The 20,178-nt window shown below is 40.4% G+C and overlaps 1 protein-coding gene across 2 annotated transcripts; it reads left to right on the top strand.

The window, feature by feature from the left end:
- The first annotated feature begins 928 nt into the window (after positions 1–928).
- MRPL15 (mitochondrial ribosomal protein L15) lies at positions 929–14,422 on the top strand. Of its 2 annotated transcripts, XR_014228251.1 has the most exons (7): positions 929–1,184; positions 4,082–4,239; positions 6,903–7,068; positions 7,588–7,711; positions 8,931–9,311; positions 10,758–11,939; positions 12,085–14,421. XR_014228251.1 is itself a non-coding variant. In XM_082312654.1 (6 exons), the coding sequence occupies exons 1-5, from the start codon at positions 1,086–1,088 to the stop codon at positions 9,266–9,268; spliced, it is 885 nt and encodes a 294-aa protein (XP_082168780.1). In that variant the 5' UTR covers positions 929–1,085; the 3' UTR covers positions 9,269–9,311; positions 10,758–14,422. The 2 variants fall into 2 exon arrangements, 1 of the variants encoding a protein (XP_082168780.1); XM_082312654.1 differs by having other exon boundaries at positions 10,758–14,422.
- The last annotated feature ends 5,756 nt before the right edge of the window (positions 14,423–20,178 follow it).

The raw sequence follows: 20,178 nt of genomic DNA, 5'->3' as shown, positions 1-20,178 counted from the left end.
GTAAGAAGCTATGCAGATTTCATACTGAAACTCACCAATTTCTGCAACGTGATTTCCATTTCACCCTTATTTGCTCCCAGAACGGGCAGAGCTGTTGCGTGACCTTTTCTCCAGGATGTAACCTGAAGCAGATGCTCAACATGGAAGAAGGTTTTGGTCAAACAGAAGTTTCGGGACTGAAAGCAGGGTTATTACACTGGGCAGTACCAGCTGACTTTCACAACGGGAACCAGCCTTCCTGCTCTCTAACGCCTCAGCGGCCGCTTCCCTAATTCAGTTCTTCGCTCCGGTAAGCCTACGCCCCGCACCCCCTGCGCCAGAGGGTAACAAACTTCCCGCTGGACCAAGACACCGGTGGAAACTGCTGTATCATTTTCCAGTCGGTCGAGTTTTTAGATTAAAATAATAGAAGCACTCAAGTACTGCAGCGGTACAAGGGAAGTCTCTAATAGTAATGCACATTTCCAGTAAGTATCCGCCTTTAAACTTTTCGGATTGGCACAGGGCGCTGCACTTTTAGTTGATCGATGCTCCGTGCGGCGTCGGTCTGTCGTTTTTAGATGCAGCCTGATGGGTTTGGCGTTAAAATACTTGGCTGAGATCTGTGTGAATATTAGAAAAGTAGATACTGGAAACCCAAATGTAGTTTGGGACCTAGGCCTGCTCCATTGGTACTCTTAGCTAAGACACGACTAAAGAAGGGGTCCGCGTTAACGTTTCATCTCGGCAGCTTCGCCGTGCCCGCAGCGGCCGCCGGCCGGCCCAGCCCCCAGCAGCCGGCCTGCCTCCACCCCCCGCAGCCCGCGGCACCGAGCCGCTTCCCCTCGGCTGCCCCGCCCGGCCTCTGCGCTTCGGGCACCTGTGAATCACCGGGCGGCGCTCACGGCCCCGGCCCCGGCCCCGGCCCCGGCCCCGGCCCGGCCGCGGTGCCGCAGCGCCGGCTGAAGCCGCAGGGCCAACCCGCCCCGCCGGCGGGGGAGGCTGCGCGACACTGTTGGGAAAGCGCGGGAGGCGCGGTTTACGGTTCTGCCGTAAAGCAGCTCTCCCGGACCAGGGTCGCTGCCGCCCTTGGGAGGTGAGCGGACATGAGCGGGAATGGCGGGAGCAAGGCCCTGGAGCTGCTGCGGTCGCTGCCCAGGGTCAGTCTGGCCAACCTAAGGCCCAGCCCAGGCTCCAAAAAGCGGGTGAGTGCTTGCAGCTTGTCGGGTGGGGCGCGGGCATGCTTTCCCTGGGGCGGCAGGACTCTGCCTCGGCAGCGGGCACGCCCGGCCCCGGTGGCGTTTGCTTCGAGGGCTGTCAGAAGGCCTTTGGGGAGGCTGTGGCAGGCCCAGGAGAGCGGCCTGGCCAGAGTAGGCGTGGGAAGGCAGAGGAGTCGTGGGTGGCCCTGTTGTGTGTGTTGGTCGTCTTGCGTGCGTTGGCCCTGTTCTTGCCCTCTGCATGTCTTGTAACCGGCTGTTCTCTGTCGCCACAGAGAACTGGCTGATGAGTGGCCCTAGATAAACCTCGAGGCCATCGTTGGGGGACAGGTGGAAACAGTAAAAAAGTATGCAATACCAAGCGTTTATGGGGTGGGGTAATGCATTTGAAAAGGGAAGGTTAAAAGGCTTAAAAAGAAAAGGAATGTGATGCCAGCCAGGACTTCTTGTTACTATTGATTTCTCAAAAACAAAACTAAATATTCTCTTCCCTGTCTCCTTGTAGAGTGATAGAAGAGTAAAGAAAAGAAACCAGGAAGAAACCCACCTGGTTTGGGGGAAATATCAGTGAACAGGGGGATGAGGTTTAAGGGCTAAAGTCATAGGAATAGAAAACTGACAGGGAGCACCAGGCAGCACTGCTCCATCAGTGCTAAAGGATCCCTTGAGATGCCTGCAGAGCTGGTGAGTGCTGCACAGTTGTAACCCCTTAGAGCTGTGACAAGACAAGAGAATGGAGATTCTTTCCCCCTGCAGCCATTTGGCTTCCCCGTCAAGTTACTTCACTTGGAGGTGTGAATGCCCAGCTTGGCCAGGGTCAAGCGGAGCTGGAAGAAGCAGCCCTGTACAGGGCTGGAGTAGTGATTCTTAAGGTTTTTCAAACTAATCCAGGCTCCTAAACGGTATTTTCAGGCTTAGCATCCAGAAGCTGTGAGATTGTCTGAACTTGAGGTTTACTAGAACTGATGCTTTCCTGCCAGTCTTTGGTCTCAGGACTTTTTGTTTTTCAAGGTAGCTGTTGGGTTTAGGAAAACACTTTTTTTTTATCTTGAAAGTAGAGATTTTTTGTATGCTCACTGGGTCTTTAGCAAGTAACTTGTAACTCCATATAGGAATTGAGTATTTTTTTCCCATGTTACTGCTAACTGTTAGCCTTCAGTTAGAGTTTGTACAAGAGACCTCAGCTCTGTTTCTCTGGTATTTGTCTTTTGGTGTCTGACAACCTTATTCTGTGATCAATGAAGTTCTCAAATAAGCAGATTTAAGAGCATTTGATGTCACAAATGGAAGTTGTGGCAGGAAAAAAAAAGTTTTGATTGGCTCCTCTGACAATCTAAAATCTGGTCAATGTATTGATTACATTCCATTTGTGACCAGATATGGTCAGTGTATTTGTATTAACTGAAGTCACCGTGTAATCTGGTGTGTGTACGGACAGCTGCCAGAAAAGGGTGATTTAGGATTAGGCATGGTTGAAGTTTGGCTATCTGAGTGTTGTGTTATTGATCCAACAGTGACTATGCTGTAACTTAACCAAAGTTAGCTTATAAGCAGTACAAATACTGTTTAGAATGTGTTGCTTTGCATGTCTCCTGGCCTGACTGATTCACATTGAGGAACACAATGGAAAAGAGCAAATGTGTGAATTGCGTTGTGCAGATACGAGACTAGTTAGCAACATAACATTGCTCCTTCCATATGCATTCACAGTCCGGTGGATGTTAGCTTAAATGGGAAAAACTTTGTAAGATCAAATGGATCCATCAGAGCAGTGCACAGATGTGATCGCGCCTCTTGGAGCTGAACGGTGAACTCTACCCCGTGCAGCATGGCAGTGACATTCTGAAGCTTGTGGCTCTGTCTTATCCCTGACAAAGCGTAAAAAAAAAAATAAAGTGAGCCTTAGTGCTGCAAATTCTTCAGTATATGAATTAAATGAAGTCACCTTACACAGAAAACTTTGCTAGGTCAGAGTGAGCTGGCACTGCCTTATTTAATAACAGTCACTTCCAGCTGCTCATTTCCACCCTTGCTTACTGCCTGTTTTGTAAGGTATAGATATTTGCATACCCATGAATTGTACTGAATGGTGCAACTGACTTAGATTTTAAATTAAAAAAAAAGACCAACAAAAACTTTTACCTTTGCTTATCTCTTTGATCCTGTTCACCATTTAGCTGTGCAAGTGCTTCTGCTGGCACAAATAGGATGTGAGCACGAGAAGATTGCTGAACTACTGCTTATGGCTGCAATGCTAATTTAAAGTGCTCAGGAAGCTAATAGCTTAGTATCACAGTCTTAATTTAAAAAATAATAAACGTTTAAAATACAGTCGTCTTTTTTCATTTGTAGTCAGTAGAAATTGCAACAGTTGCAGATTCTTTAGAAAGTCTGAGTCCATGAAAAGACATATATGTGTGCATAGCATATATAGTCTGTTCCCCTGCCCCTTGAAGTAGAATTGTTTTGTTTGTTTGGTTGGTTTTTTTTTTTAGTTTCTTTTTTCATTGTCAGTGTTCGGAAACTTCTGAGCACTGAGCAACTTTATCGTGAAATGGGAGGAAATATCAATAGTTAATTCAGGAAAATTCTCTAACTTGGAGAGTGCAGGGTGTAAGAGGTAGGATTAAATACTAGCGTTCCTTTTATCGCAATATGTGTTCACGTAAACTTTCAGACTATTTGTGGTGCCTGCCTAGAGCTGTGCTCTGCAAAAATCACATTAACTGCTTTTCTGACTATTTTTCCCCTTAGGAAAGAGCTATCTCTTAATTTTTCTTCAAGAATCAGTATTTTGCTCAGTTGTTTATATCTCTGAAATCTTATGTTTTATAGATACTTATCTCCAAAGTAGTTGACTAAATGTATCATTGATTGTTTTCAAGGAGAGAAGACGTGGCCGTGGAAGATACGGAGGTAGGAAGTGTGGTCGAGGTCACAAAGGAGAAAGACAAAGAGGAAATCGCCCCCGATTAGGCTTTGAGGGTGGTCAAACTCCATTTTACCTGGCCATACCAAAATATGGGTTTAATGAGGGACATAGGTAAGTGTTTTCACATTTACTCAGAAATTAATCATTGTCTGCTTTTCTTGATCTTTCTCCTGAAGCCAGAATCTAATATGCCAGAACAGGCCTAACTGAAAATGAGACATTCCTCTCAGATTGTTAGCTTCCTTACCAGCAGGATCTCCCATTTCTTGTGAGGTTATTTTTTAAATGAATTCATTTATTTTCTGTTGTTTTACAGTTCTGCTTATTTGCCCTTTTCTTTGCGTAATCCCTCATGTGTAGCAGGTTACCCTTCCTCCTACAGCTGAGCACATTTCTCCTCTTAGACTGCTCCTCCATGCGTGCTTGTTTCTCCCTTTGCCTGTCTGCCCAGCAGATAACCTATTGAACTGACTGGAAACAGTCCCATTGACTCGAGTGAGGATCTTAGGCGTGGAAGTGTAATCCAAAACCTTGCTTTGTTATTTCTCTTTGCTTTATTCACCTGAAGCTCTGATCTGCTGCTAGCCAAACAATTCTTTTTCTCTTCATGACTCTACTTTTTTAGCCCTGCAACACTGCAGTCTTTGTTTGTCTGCACTCCATCTGTTCCACCTAGGATCTTAACAAGCTCTTTAATACAAAATTTATTGGATGAAGCCATTAAGTCATCTTTCACAATTGTTCTTCTCAGGCATTCTGCCTTGTTTGACACTTCTGTCCCCTTTTCACATTGTGCTTGTTTGTGCCGTGTCCTTCTTCCAGCTTTTAAATGTTTAAAATGATTCTTCTAACCAGTCACTGTTCTTAGCTGGAGATCCGTATGCCAGTGTTTTATTCATTTCCTTCACTGTATTGACAATTACAACATTTTTTGTTTGTTTTTTGTTGTGGTTCGAAGCTGTTTTTGTTTCTTAAGATGGCATGTAAGTTACCTTGGTCACTAACCATTTTGTTGCTTTTAGGTATGGTCATGAAAGCATTGTATGGATACAGAATTACAGACGTTAGTAACAGAAATGTGCCACACCTAGCAGACAGTTCAAGAGTGGAAGGACTTGTGTGAATTGTTAAACTTACAGTTTGATTTTATGTTTCATTTGCTGTTGTAACTTCATCAAGTAGCTATGCATTTTTATATTTCCATTCTTTATGCATGCAGTATAACCTGCAGACCTGTCCTGATTATCAAAGGTTTTCTCTGTCAGCCTTATCAGTTTTGAAGTGTGATTCACAGTATGTTTCCAAGTACTGTCATTTCCTCCCGTTTGCTTAACTTATTGTATGAGTAAACGAGAAGCACTTTTGATAGCTGAAGGCACTGTGTAGATCTGCAGTCCCACAAAGGAAATGCTGCAGAATGCAGGCACTGAGCTTCTTGCCTTAACAGTGGTCACAAGCTCACGAATAACCAACAGCAAAAATCCAAGGTTCTGCAGTGACAAGAAATTAATAGGGTCTGGCTGTTTTTAACCCCATCTGACAGCATGTGGAAACAAAAAAAGTACTCCAATTTCTTTTCAACGTTGCTGGCAAAATTTCAATGCCAGGCTATTGTAAATGTTTTTCTAGTGAACATTGTAACATTGCACTTGAGAGAGGCTATCCTGGCAGGATGGGAGCATGCTGAACAATGTCTCTGTTTATCTTCACCTCACTCTTCTTTCTGTCCATAGTGGTGTTCCTCTAATTTTTGAACTCTTACTCTCTTAGGAACTGTCTGACAGTGCAATTGCTTCTCTTGTCTTACTTAGCTTACCAATAACAAAGATAAGCTGCTCAGTTTTTCTGCTACCACTCACAGGCTTCCAATACCAGTGGTTAAACTGATTGTATGAGAAAGTTTTGAGCATCAGCATAAATGGCATGCTGTAGGCATAGACACAGGGATCGGGAAAGCTATTCTAAGGATGGGTTTGTATAGTAAAGTTAGAACTTCATAAAATGCAAAAGTGGATTCTGCTGAAGCTGATGGCTATTGACAAAATATTCCAGTTTCCTTTGGGGATATGGATTAATGCATATTTTCTCAGTATTTCTCTACATTGGTGGCATTTTGAGGAAGATTGCATTCAATACTTGTGAGATGCCAGGTAATGGACTGTCATGGTTTAGCCAAAACCAGCATATGGACTAAAAAAGTCTTGTTCAATATAGGCAAGCTATGCAGGAGCACGTACAGGGTTTGGCTGGTAGTCTTTGACTACATTTGTATGGGAGGGGAGGATATATTTGGTTTTGACTGTGCATTTTTTTTGTCAGGTTTTCTGAATGTATCAGTGAAGCTACCAAGCTGGATTCACTTTGAAGATGGTAGTTATTTAGAATCTTGTTGGCTTACCACAAAATGCTGACACGTTAATTTCTTCATCTTATTTTTTGCTTCCTTAAGCCTGTCAGCAGGTAGAGAGGTACCCTGCAGTAAACTGAGCTCAGCAACAGCAAAATGATTAATATCATATTGCAGGTGGGGGTGTGTAAGCAAACCTGAAGGCATAATGGAGTCTTGGGCTGTAACTAGGGCTTACATTTGCATTAAATTAAACTTAAAATTTTGGCTTATCGAGGGATGTGTTTTAAACATTTACTTGGTAGCTTTAAGAGTAGGTGGAAAATGGAATACAGTGTGATCTATCTCAGTTGACCAGTTCCTATTAAAGTTTCAATTTTGTAAATTTCTCATTTTTTGGGTTTTTTTTCTCTTTTCCTCTCCCCAGCCGCAGACGTCAGTATCAACCGCTCAGTCTTCAGAGGCTGCAGTACCTGATTGATTTGGGTAGAGTTGACCCCACGCAACCAATTGACTTAACACAGCTCACTAATGCCAGAGGTGTAACAGTGCAACCTCTCAAAAGGGATTATGGTGTCCAGCTGGTGGAGGAGGTATGCATACAAGGCACTTATTACTTCAGGCAGTATAAAGCCTTGGGTTTTTAGTTTTTCGATACCAGGCTGTCAGATTGTCCTTTCCATGTTTTGGAAGCATCTTTGCTTTTCTAGGTTAGTTTGCTGTGGAATTTTTGTGATAATAAATCCACTAGAGGGCACTGTGTGTTAGCAAAAAAAAAAAAAAAAACCAACCCAGGAGGCTGTTTTAAGACCTGAGAGACTACAAAAAATGATAGTTAAGGAGCACATAACAAGAGGTTGAACTAGTATTTTTAGAACAGAAGACTAGAATGTACTGAGAGAAATGCTTGAATATTTTGGGCAGGCAAACTTTTTTCATTCAATCCAGGTGACTTGAGTGAGAGCAATTTCGTTACCCGTCTTGGTGCAGGGAACAGACAAATCATAATATTTTCCAGGATTTAATGTTTCTTACAACTTTGCAGAGAAGAATAAATGTATGTCCTAAAATACTCATTTTAATGTTGTTCTAATATGTGTTGAATTTTACAGGGTGCTGATATCTTTTCAGCAAAAGTAAATATTGAAGTGCAGAGGGCATCTGAATTAGCAATTGCAGCCATAGAAAAAAATGGAGGTGTTGTAACAACATCGTTCTATGATCCAAGGAGTTTGGGTAAGAATTTATTTTCATTTCTGACTTTTTTTTTTTTTCCCCCTGAATGTGCGAAGATTAAATGATCCAAATCAAAGTTTCAGACATAGTTCTTACTGGAAAATCATCACATTTCTCTATTCTAAAAGCTTCAACAACACATTGTTATACAAATGTTGAACTGTAATGCATCCTCAGTTTTGCTTTTTTCAACCGTTCACCTGTTTAGCGCTACCAGTGTTAGTAGTCACTTACCAATCAGCCAGTTAAAGAAATCCAAGTAGCTTTGTAAACAGAGGAACTAATAAAAGATTTTTTTTTTTTTTTTAAATTTTTGTCTTCTTTCTCACTTGTTTAATAATCCTAAGAAAATTCAGGACAAAAATCAGATTTAAAAAACACTGTGGATGTTTATATTTTTAATTTAAAATACTTTTCCACTAAAATGAGGAAATAACTAAGTTACAGAAGCTCAGAATCATTCCAGTCAAAATGGCTATTGTTTTCAGAACACTTTCACTGAAGAATGAGGCTTTGCTTTGCTTGAGACTGCATCCTGCCTAATATTCATTCATGCAGTTTTTATTGACAATAATGGAGCTTTCATGTGTGAATGAGGCTGAGAACAAGAGGAATAGACATTTTTAGTGTGCAAAATATGTTACCCTGGAGTGGTAAAAGTTCTTTTTTTTTTTTTTTTTCCCCCAATCCAGAAAATAATCAAAATATTAAGGTTAAAAGAATCTGGAATGTAATTTGCCAAATTCAATAAAACTTAAGGAGGAGAGGATAGTCTCACAAATGACTAAGTAGGTGCAGATGCCATTGATTCTTTATTTAAAATAATTACAGGAACACTAAATTCGACATTTGTTGGTACACTGTGTAAATAGCCATGCAAATGCATTGCTTCTAACCTGGAAGTCAATCCTTTAAATAAATGGCATCTTCTAGCTTAGTTATTGTGTCTTTCCAAAGCAGACATTCTAAATGTATTAGAAGTAATGATTCATCCAAACTGTTACTATAAATATCAGTTAAAACAGAGTTCTTTGTTTGGTTAAGTGAAACTTGTTAAACACTATCTTATTCTGAACAAGAATATCCTTAAGATTTGGTTTTTTGCTTGATACTTTTTAATAAGAGTTTAATCATTTATTTAAATAAGAAAGTGTCATTTAATGTCTTTAAATATGTATTATAAAGCATAGTTCTAATTTTCTCTCATGTTTGCCCACAGAAATTTTGTGTAAGCCAGTAGTATTTTTTCTGCGTGGCCAGCCTATTCCAAAGCGAATGCTTCCACCCGAAGATCTAGTCCGTTACTACACGGATGCCAGGAATCGTGGGTACCTGGCAGATCCATCTAAGGTTGCAGAAGCCAGGCTTGAACTTGCCAAGAAATATGGTTATGTCTTACCAGACATAACTAAGGATGAACTCTTCAAAATGTTAAGCGCACGCAAGGATCCGAGACAGATATTTTTTGGTCTTGCTCCAGGATGGATCGTAAACATGGCAGACAAGAAAATTCTCAAGCCAACTGATGAGAGGCTGTTAAAATACTATAGCTCATGAATCCAGGACTGGAGACAACTGCAGGTGTACAGGAAACATCTGGGTATGAACTAATGGATACAAAGTGGTGTTTGTTTTTTTTAAGACTCCTGTTATACTAGACAAAACATAAATTTTTGTTTATGTAATCTTCTGGTGTAGCTCTCAACTCTTTATTGTCATAATACAGCGTATGAAAAGTATTAACATTTGGAAACAATGTAGAGTCTGACATAAAGAGTGTGTTCGGACACTTTCTCTTGCAATGATTTGCCAGTTACTTTTTCAGACAAAATGTTTCAGTGTTGCATTTATTTCAGAGGACAATTCCAAAGAGTAACTTGACCTAACAATTAGTTTATATTGCCCCTCCCAATTTAAAATCAGAAACATGGCTGTACAAAACTAATATTAATTTTACAATCATATTACATCGCATTATATTTCCCATTTTAGAAAATTGTATCTTGAATACCTCTAAGAGGAAGACCATCTATTTTTGGATGGGGAGAATTAAAACAACCAGAAATAACAAAGTACAGAAGAATTCATTAACCTCTTCAATTCCATAGCAATGTTTTGGATTTTGCCACTGCCATCAATAGTACTAGAGCTTGGGAGGTCTTGATTTTTGTCTTAATCCTTCAGAAGGAATTGAGAAAGACAGGGTGTGCAGTTTAAAAGAACTTCCTATCTAAAATAAAATTTAAAAAAAGCTATCTTAAATCAATGGCTTTTATTATTTAAATAGAATTTAAAACTTGTCCAGACACAAATGTAATGTCATTAATAAAAATGCATAACAGAATCCAGAGTCAATGAATATTAGACAGTAACAGTAGATCATGAGGGATGGGGATGCAATGGACAAAGTACACAATTAGGATTCAGTTTTCAGCTTGATCACAGATTGCATATGTGGACAAATGAATTTAGATGTTGTGAAAAGTTAGGAACAAATTATTTTTTTGGGAAACAGTATTTTTATCACACCAACTTGATATAATCTTGAAAAATATTTTCCAACAAATGTTTGTTTCATCAGTCTCTCCAGAACACTATACTATTATTATGGAAGAGTATTCTAGGTTTCATACGGAAGCTTAGGATTGGGCGTTTGGGTTGATGAACCAAGCAGTAAATTGAAAGATGAGAGAGGAGACTAAGTTAATCTATCAGAACTTGGTCTGACTCCTAAGAAGTTAATGAGATGCTTCATAATTACATGAACTTTAATGGAAGCTGAATTTGGCTTTAAAATAGGGATAATTTGGTTATTAGGAAACAGTCCGGAAGACCAGAACACAAGAATAAGTCTTGCTTTCCAATTTTAATGTGCCTTTGGAAATGCTACTCATAGTTTCCAGTAGCTGCCAAACCATCCCATCTCCTAGGGAAAGCCCTCTGAGTGCTAGAATCTCCTGTTTCTCCTGTATAACACCTGTATTTCACTTGTGTGCCTCAAGGGGCGGGGGAGAAAAAAAACTTAAATATCTTCTTTTTCTTTCAGAGAATAACAAGAAGCGGATGAATTTTTATGTTGGTGTTTGTCAACCAGCCCAGATTTTTGCTTCACTCAACAAACTGCCTTGTCAATTAACATGAGCATCTGTAATCACAAAACAAAATAAAACAAATCTTCTATTCTCATGATGATTAAATAATCTGAAATCCAAAGACTAAAAATGGAAAGTCACTAATTTTTGACAGCTTACTTTTCAGCTTCTATTGTCCGTTGTTAATGTGTGTTAATGCTATCGGTAATGGTCGTTCTCCTGATTTGTGGTTTAAGTATAGGTGAAACATAGCAAAACAACACCAATATAAAACTGGATTTTGAATAGCAGGAATTTGTTCTTAGTGGCATTAACATTCATATTTTATAAGGTGCACAACACTTTTTTGGCACATTAAGAATAATACCGTGTGCCAAAAAAAGTATAGCTAGTGTTAACTTGAATGTGAAGTAAATAACTTTCTCACTTTAGATGTATCCTGTTCTGCATCCTGATGATTGTTGGTTTGGAAACTTAAATGACAAGCAATACTTTTTTTTTTTTTACTTTTTTTTTTTTCTTTTTGTTATTACAATACTACTGCCTCCATTTGGGAAGGAGTTGGAGGCGGGGGAAGAGTATTTATTGCCTTCCCTTATTTGTGCCATAATGTTTCTGTTTTTATGAATCAATTCACAATTGTATTTTGTGGAGGTGGTGGTACTCAACAGGAAAGCTACTTAACTGGAAGCGAAGAAGGAAGTTAGTCATATTAGTGAAGACCAGAAGACAAAAGTGTTTATGTATCATTGTGTATTTTTGGGAGGAGAAGAGGGGGGAAGGCAACTTTGTTTCCACTCCTGCTCTTTGTATTAAAATGAACAAATTGCTCTCAGCAATTTTTTTTTTCTAAATCAATTTCTTTGATATACACACGCGTACACGCGTAGGTTTCTGTAGGCTTCTAAATGGTTTTCAGGTGAAAGGGTAACTTGGACAAAATGATAACAGTGAAAGAAAGAATGAAAACAGGAAACAGATGTCTGGTGACGTCGAGGGATTGGATAGCACTTATTCAGTGAACGACGTCTTAGTCACAAGGCAGCTGTATCCTGGCTCTGATACTATAACGCTACAAATACCTTGGAGCCAAAACAGCCACGTTCCACAAAATCCGGTCATTCTCCTTTATAAAGGTGATCTTTTATCATCTTATAATTGGAGAGGGCAAAAAGGGCTGTATGTTGCTTTATTTAAAATATGCAATGCTTGTCTTTTTTTCTCTCTTCTGTTTACAGTAGCTAGTATTTTATAATGGTTGTTCTGATTTTTATTTACTAGTGAAAAAAGTGACAAGGCCATAGAGGATTTCCTGTTCATTTTATCTCGTCAGGAACACAAGTCTCCTGGCAACTGAATACAGAATTATCAAAAGCACAAGTAAGTTATTGACAAGGTTTCTAATAAATCCGTAATAAACAGCCTCCCAATGGGCTGTTGTTTATCTGAGGGTCAGGCTCACTGGTGCAAGACTCTAAGCCAGCACTGGCATCTAAGGCCATTCTCTTTACTTAGGAATATGTACCATGTTTTCATGTTCATAAGATAAATGATTGCCTTGGATATCCTGTTTTGATAGGGGTTTTTCATATGCAGCAATGTATTACACAGCAAGAAGCACCCAATCTGCTGTAACCGGAAAAGCACTATCAAGTAGCTGAGGAAAAGAAACGTTATTTGTGCCATAAAATACTGAAAGCCATGTCAATTTTTATCAACAACATCATACTTTTGAATGGTTCCTTGATAAAACTGATTATATACATGAGACTGAAATCAAAATAAAAGCCTCTGAACGAGTACAGGCTTTGTTATATCATACCTTGGTAATTAGAAATCACCTATTTCTTGTGAGATAGATTCTACTAACAGCAGCCAGTCAATACTATATTTAGAGGTGGCTGACTGCAGACTCCAAATGAAGCAAGTTAGAATAAATGCATTTTCCCTTTTACTTGTATATACAACAAAGGCACGCTGGCTTTTCATTCTTTATACTTCATAGTGTAGTATTTGTGTTTAACAACCAAAAGTTGACTGTACCATTCACTGATTTCCAAAAAGGAATAAATGAATAAATCAGTGGCCCTGATCTGAATCTTCACTGGCAGTGTGCCAACATTGTTTTGACATACGAGCATAATTGATGTTAGTGCTCCAGGAAGTCATATAAAAGTGATCAATTGTGAAGATAGCTTCCCATTGCTATTTTACTGTTTTCTTTTTTATTGCTAAAATTTAAAATGCTAATGCAAAGCTAATTTTGCTCTGTTGAACAATCACAAGTTCTGTAAAAATTTGTCTCTAATTGGAAATTGTTGCACGAGTTTTGTATTTTAAATATTTAAATGTTATATTTACATTATCTAAAATAAGAAAGATGCTCAAAAATGGCCAGCTTAATATTTCATATGCAGATTTATTTCTTAAAATTTCTTGATTGGTGATCAGATGGGTATAGTTTTACGTAACTCACAGACTGTACTTCAGTTCATCGTGTTATGGTTTTGTCTATGAAAAGATGTCCTGGTGTGACAGAATTCTTACCCATTAGAGGAAAATTAGGAACTTTCAAAGTTCCTTCATCTCCTAGCCCACGTAGCCCATCTTGGTCTTTTGTAGCAGAAATACATGGCATTGTCTAAAGAATTACTAGTTTCTCAGTGGAAGCAAACTATCCTCAGATCTATTCTGTCTCCTTTGGTTAATATTCCCTCTGTTGCATCTGCATCTTCCCAAGGTCTCTTGTCACTTCTCCCGTTGTAGTGGTGGGAACTATAGGGCTCAATCATTCTCACAGTGTCATCCTGTCTGGCCCACTCTGGGTTTGAAAATCTGCTTGTTTTATGTGCCTCTGCAGCAGGAAAAGTGTTGATCATTCCTGCATCTGTTTATATGAGGGGGTTTTTCGTGGCTTGAGTTTCCTGGACTGGTGTTGCTTTTGTTGTTAAAAATGTCAACAGCAGTGTTGTTTACTTGTTAACCTTGTAGATTCCAAGACACATGCTGACCAAGTTGGAGGGGCCTTTGAGCAATGGATTTGGAGTTTATTCAGAGTCAAGGAACACTCCTAGAAGGGTGTCTGTGCACTTAACACAGAATTACACACACTAGATACAAGTCTTAATGGATAGGCAATTTTGCATTTAATGCATCAATGCCCAAATCAGTCTCTCCTTGCACTTTTGGAAACCCAACCTCTTTAAGGTTCATTCTAGTTTCATGATAGGATTGTCCTGTCTGCTCTCTAATCTATAAATAAGGACAAGTTAGCCTGAAAGTCTGCTATTTCTTGATGTTTATATTTTTATAGTTATTCCTTGGGCAGGTAATGACAGCTAGAGGTTTGTGTACATAGAGCAGTCTATGAAAAATAAGTTGATGTGTAAATTTGCAATAAACTAGTTCTCTGGATTTTTTTGTGATGCTAGTGTAGTTTGCCTTGTTCCCAGCATGGAGTACCTCAAATTAAGAAAATAAAGTAACTCTTAATATCTGACAAGGAAGATGGTTTCTTTACTCTGTTGAATGTAGCTGTGGTTCAGAGTTTCAAAAGTTGGAATCCAAGTTCCCTATAAATTTAATGTAGTGAGATATTGTCTTAATTTCAAAATTAATGCAAGTCTAAATTTACGTTGCTCACATGTGGACACTTGTTTAAGCTCATTTCATAGTCAGTAGAAATCTGATTGATACAGTCAGTGGAGCCTGGAGAATCACTGCGTGTAGCCTGAAGCAGACATCTGAGCAACTAAATTGCGCTTTAGGCTCCACTGGCTGTGACAGTAGTTTTAACATATAGTGTACCTGTATACACTTAAAACAAGTCTGGAACTGAATCCTAGTCTATGTTTTCAGTGACCCAAGGTGCTTGAAGTTAATGGTGGGAAGATCTTGTGGATCACAAGCCACCAGTGTGGCTTGCCTAGCTCGGCGTTGGGAACTTCCGAAGCTTGATGTACTAGGTTGTGTTTGTCTTTGAAAATAAGTGTGCTAATGTAATAAAAAACAAGTCAGAGGACGTCTTGGTACCACAAGACGTGAAATGCTGGCAATTAGATGATCTGTGTTATTTTACAAGTATTGGAGAGCACAGCTTTTCCAGGATACTGAAATTGGTGGCATCCTCACCTAGAAGCCTCTGACTCTTTCAAGGTGGGTGACTCCCAGTTCACAGCTCTGCACTGGTATCGCTATTCAGAATTTGTCTACCTACCTTCTTTGGCCCTTGTGTAATATGTTGCTGATGTTTGTGCTAACTCTAACATATGCGTTTCCTCTGTAAGCAACGCATGGAAGTTAAAGTTGCCTGCCTTGCAAATGAGAAAAAATGGGAGAGGAGGATAGTGTCCCTCTGAGGTGTCTCCTTCAGCAAGTGGTGCTTTCAACGGTCAGAGAAGGTGACTGAAATACTTAAACATGGATGTTGTCTCACTACTCTCTGAGAACATGCAGTCCAATGTGTCTCTTAGGGTCCCCCCTACAACTGTTCTGATGAATTGTGGTGTGTGTATAAAAGACAGATTTGGGACTTGTCCTTCTACAAATTTTGACTTGCTATTTCTCCTGTTTTCAGTGATTTCTGGGTCCCTGAAACCTCATAGACACATTTATTTTTCAGTGCATAGGCAATCGTTTATCCCTTATTTTTTTGTTTTTTTGGGGGTGTGTGTGGGGGGTGGTTTGGTTTGGTTTTTTTGCAAGGCAATCACACTAATCGCCACAGCAGGCAGTCTGGGTGTGGGCTTGAGACTGTTCCAGTCAAAATATTATTCTACTGGTTTTGTGTTGGGCTTGGCTGGCTTGACATTGCTGCTGTCCTGACTTCTAGGACTTGTGAAATATCTGGGCTAATTGTGACTTTGTTATTGGGTTTTGTTGTTGTTGTTGTTGTTGTTGGAAGGCTCCAGCCCTTCCAGGTTCATCATTAAAGACAGGTGTTTACTGTGGAATGATCATGAAATGAATTACTATAGCAAGGATGTGAACGTCTTGCAAAATTCTACCTGGGTCAGTTTTTCTGTACTCATTTGTGTGTATCTGAGGGAATCAAAGCACTGGGATGCTACAATTTTGTCTTTATTTATTGTGGATTATCTGCCCATTAAGAGAACCTAAGAAGAAAATGGAGGGTAAAATGGTGTCAAGTCATTTTTGCTGCATCTTGCAAAAAGCGCATGTTCTCCCAGTTCAGGCTGTTGCTCTCAGCTGAGCTTGATGACTTTGGGTGCAGCATATTAGGAAACTGGAATGGCAGCAGACCACTATGGGTGCTGACATGCAGCTATGGTACTGTGGTTCGCCCTAGTGAAAGAAAAAATGATCTGTCCAAACTTGAGAACATGAGAATCAAGGTATGAAAGTCTCCATCTGAAGAGATTCCAAAATCAGAAATGTACGAGCATTCTGCAAACACCAACGAAACTCTGCTGCATGTTTAATTACTCTTTGTTTTTGCTGACTGTACTGTTATGAATTGTAAGTATTCAAGAAATCATTTAAAGAATACATTTTAGGTTTTCTTTGTTGTCCTTAGAGTTTTCAGCCTTGCAGGGATCTTGTTTCCAAGCATTGTTCCTGTATCCAGCTAGAAGCAAATGTAAGAAGTAAGAGCCAGCATTTCCATGTAATGGCATTATTCCAGGAACTGGTGCTTTAGGATAAACAGTAAATATTGTGAGGCTTGCAAAACAGTTACTGATTCATTGCTTGTACCCTGCTGATTTATTCATTGTTTGAGAGCATAACTCCTCTGCTGTCTTTGCAGTTGACCTCCAGTCACGTCTCCTCAGCATGAAAGAAGCGTGCTGTTGTTTCCAGCATCCGAACCTGAGGGTAACAAATATTATATTACCAGGTACATAGGCATCCCACACAAATAACGTCCTCCTCTGCTCCTTTCCCCAAATTAAAAGACTGCTACGATCATCTGTAGTGCTGAGAGTTCCATCTGCTCACTGGGACACGGAGAAGGTCCAGTGTCCTTCTGGTACAGGCAAGGCTGACACCTAGTGACCAGACACATTTATTCCTATGGGAATTCACTGAAGTCTGGTTCAGTGAGTATTCACTCTTTTCTAAACCAGGAGGGTTTAAACTTCAAAGCGAATAGTTCATTTATTTCATCCTCACGTTTGGCCTTTTTTTTCAGTGTTTCTAGTGTGCTCTTCTAAAGATGAAGTTAAGGTAGCTTGAAAGCTTTTGTTCAAGCTTAATATTGGAGCCATGAAGGTTTTGTATGTAGTCTCCTAGGAGCTGTGCATTGCAGCTGCTCTGAGCAAACTGTGAGGTGGCTGATTGCAATCAGTGGTAAGTTCAGAATATGGTCCTTTTGTGGTTTTTCCTTAATAAAATCATGGCTGACCTTGGTGTTTGGATTCTCTTTGCTCATCCTGTTTTAAAGAATCCAAAATCAAACATAATGGGATATTCTCCGAGTTGCAGAATTTTCTGTCTACTGATGACCACTGACCAAGGGTAGCATCTTACAATGACGCTGCCGCCTGGAAAGCGCTACCTGCTCCATCGTCGTTGCAGATCCTGCTGCAAATGCTTTGAGTCCTGTGCCTTAGTGAACTGCATGTTAAAGAGGAGGAGTAAAACCTAGCTAAAAGACTCTCCCATAATGCTTTTGATTTTTCTTTGGTTATCTAGATTAACATTTCAAGAGTATAACAGCATGCTGAGAATTGTGTGTGACCTTTACTAAAAGGAGTAGCCATATAAATTTGGGGAAACAGCCCCCACAATGTGAACCAAAGCAGTCTTCTCCTTGTAAGAATAATCATTGACTCCAAAAGTAGACTGCAGAGGTTCTCAGTGGTTCCCCACATTAATGGGTTTCATATGAAACCCTATACTGAAGACCTAAAGAAGCCTTCTTGGAGCAGTCCTTGGGACTGGAGGAATTTTTTTGTCTTTTAAATCTCTTTTGTCATTTAAATGTTTCTTGAAATATTGAAAATAAACATTTTGGTTGATTCAGCATGACTCTTTGCTACTAGCGCTGTGTTTGGCTACACAAAGAGTCAGAGCTCAATGTTTTTCTGTGGCTGAAAGGAAACTTTGATTCTTCCTGAATGAAACAACTAGGAACTTGCACAAGCCCTGTGTTGTTGAACGGAAAAGGCAGGCTTTTTTTCCTTCAGATAATCTTTTATATCTGACTCAGAACTTTACATATGGCTCAGATTCTGTATCTATGGCATGTTTCTAATTAGCCCATGAAAAAATAAAGGTTCTGTAGTTTAAAATCCCCTGATTTTTGATCTGCTAACCATCTCTGATAGGATGTGCCTCTGGAGAGAGGGCTAACAAATTCCCGAGGCAAAAATCTCAGTCAAAGGCAGCAGATTCCAGTCTCTGAGCAATACGAGCCTCCAAATAGCCATTGTCTTTCCGTAAGTCTGGGATTCAGGTGCTCTGACATGTACACAGAACTCATCCTTTTATACAGAGTAGTCCACATAATCGTGGCCTTTTTTTTTCCATCGTCACAGCTTTCACAGTTTTGTTCCAGGGCTGCAGGGGCACCACCAAGCCTGACCATGAGCCGCCAGCCCGTTCCCATCCCCAGGGAGGTGCCTGATGCCCGGGGCTGGGGCTGCCCTGGTGCCCCTGGCTGCCCCGCTCCTGGCTGGGGTGGTGGGACAGGACGGGACAGGCTAGCCTGCGACAGGATAAAGGGCAGTTCATTTGCACGGTCAATTCAAATAATTATTTTAAAAATTCACAAAAACTGACTTCTAAACTTCATTTCATTTACACTGAAAAAAGCTAATGATGAGTTATAAACAAGAGTCACAGAACAGATAAATGTGAATTTGATCAGGTATAAGTAATAAAGAGACTTCAAATTCTTCATTTTAAAAGCGAAATATTGGGGACCCTGAAGGCCTTGAATGTGATCTTTGAGTTTATAAGGAATGCAGTATATAATGATTTTTTTCCTTCTTTCTTCCTTCTTTCTTCCTTCTTTCTTCCTTCTTTCTTCCTTCTTTCTTCCTTCTTTCTTCCTTCTTTCTTCCTTCTTTCTTCCTTCTTTCTTCCTTCTTTCTTCCTTCTTTCTTCCTTCTTTCTTCCTTCTTTCTTCCTTCTTTCTTCCTTCTTTCTTCCTTCTTTCTTCCTTCTTTCTTCCTTCTTTCTTCCTTCTTTCTTCCTTCTTTCTTCCTTCTTTCTTCCTTCTTTCTTCCTTCTTTCTTCCTTCTTTCTTCCATTATGGGCATTTTGTTAACTGGTCAGACTAAGCCAATTGTTTTCATTATTTCAGACCACAAGTGTGGGATTCCTGCCTTTGTTCAAAGCAGCATCGTGGGGAAAAATAAAGCTCTCCAGTATCAAAGTAACTTCTTGTGCCTATGGGGAATAAAGCAGGGCATCTATTACGGCTCCAGCTCCGTGGACAGGTAGATGTCACTTCTGGAAAACCTACTCAGAGCCTCAGGCAACCTGTGCAGTCTTTGTCAGTCCTGTGCTGCTCTGCTTACACTGGTAGCAGCAGTACCCAAGTAGCAGGTGCCCTAGGGCAGAGCTAGGTCTATGCATTTGCTCCAAAATACCGCATGGAATGAAGCTCCAGCAGTGCAGACATGGGAACGCGTGCAGGCATAGCCAGGGGAGGTCACTCGGAGCAACACCCTGTGCTCAAAATGCCCCCTGAAACCTCCCTCGCATGGTGGCTACAGTCCTCCAGCAATGTCCCAGCCTGGCGACGGTGGCACACGGAGAGCCCGGTGGCCCAGGCAGGTGCTGCAGCGTCCTCCTCCCCAGTGCCGTGGCCTGGATGGGGAGCAGCTTGTGTGCCCCCCTGCCGCCGATCACTGGGTTGAACTGCTTTGCAGCTGGGTTGGGAGCTGAAGCTGGTCTAGCAAGGGGTTTTGGTAGGAGTTTTTTCTCCTGACAGAGCTCACCTGCAAGGCACCTGCTATCAGCTGCCACCTGGTAATGCAGGAAGAATTATATTTCCTTTCTTTGAATGACGGCAAACCCAGCCAGGACAGTCACTGGCCTAGCTCTGCCTGCTCATGACCAACTACCATCATACTAAAGAAGAGACTGATCTTTCAGGCTCTCGTGCCTTTGTCAGAACTTTGCATGCGGTATTGTAGGAACGAACAAGTAAGGCATGCAGCTCTGCAGCTTTTCTTCTGATTTTACTGTATCCAAAATTGCAAGAGCTTTAGTGATATTTCTGACTATCCAAGGAGTCTGGCTACTTATACATATACTTCCTTTTATATTAGAAGCTTTTCTACCAATTCACTTGTATTTTACCTGTATTTTATTCATAATGCAACTGGATTCATCATACACTTGCAAATATGAAGTACAAAGGCATTTCCTAATTTCAGTCACAGCCAGTTAAAGTTAAATGAA

The sequence above is a fragment of the Platalea leucorodia genome (genome assembly GCF_965183815.1).
Source record: "Platalea leucorodia genome assembly, chromosome: 1".
NCBI lineage: Eukaryota > Metazoa > Chordata > Aves > Pelecaniformes > Threskiornithidae > Platalea > Platalea leucorodia.
Note: the sequence above shows the minus strand (reverse complement) of the source record. Positions and strands in the feature narration are given on the sequence as shown.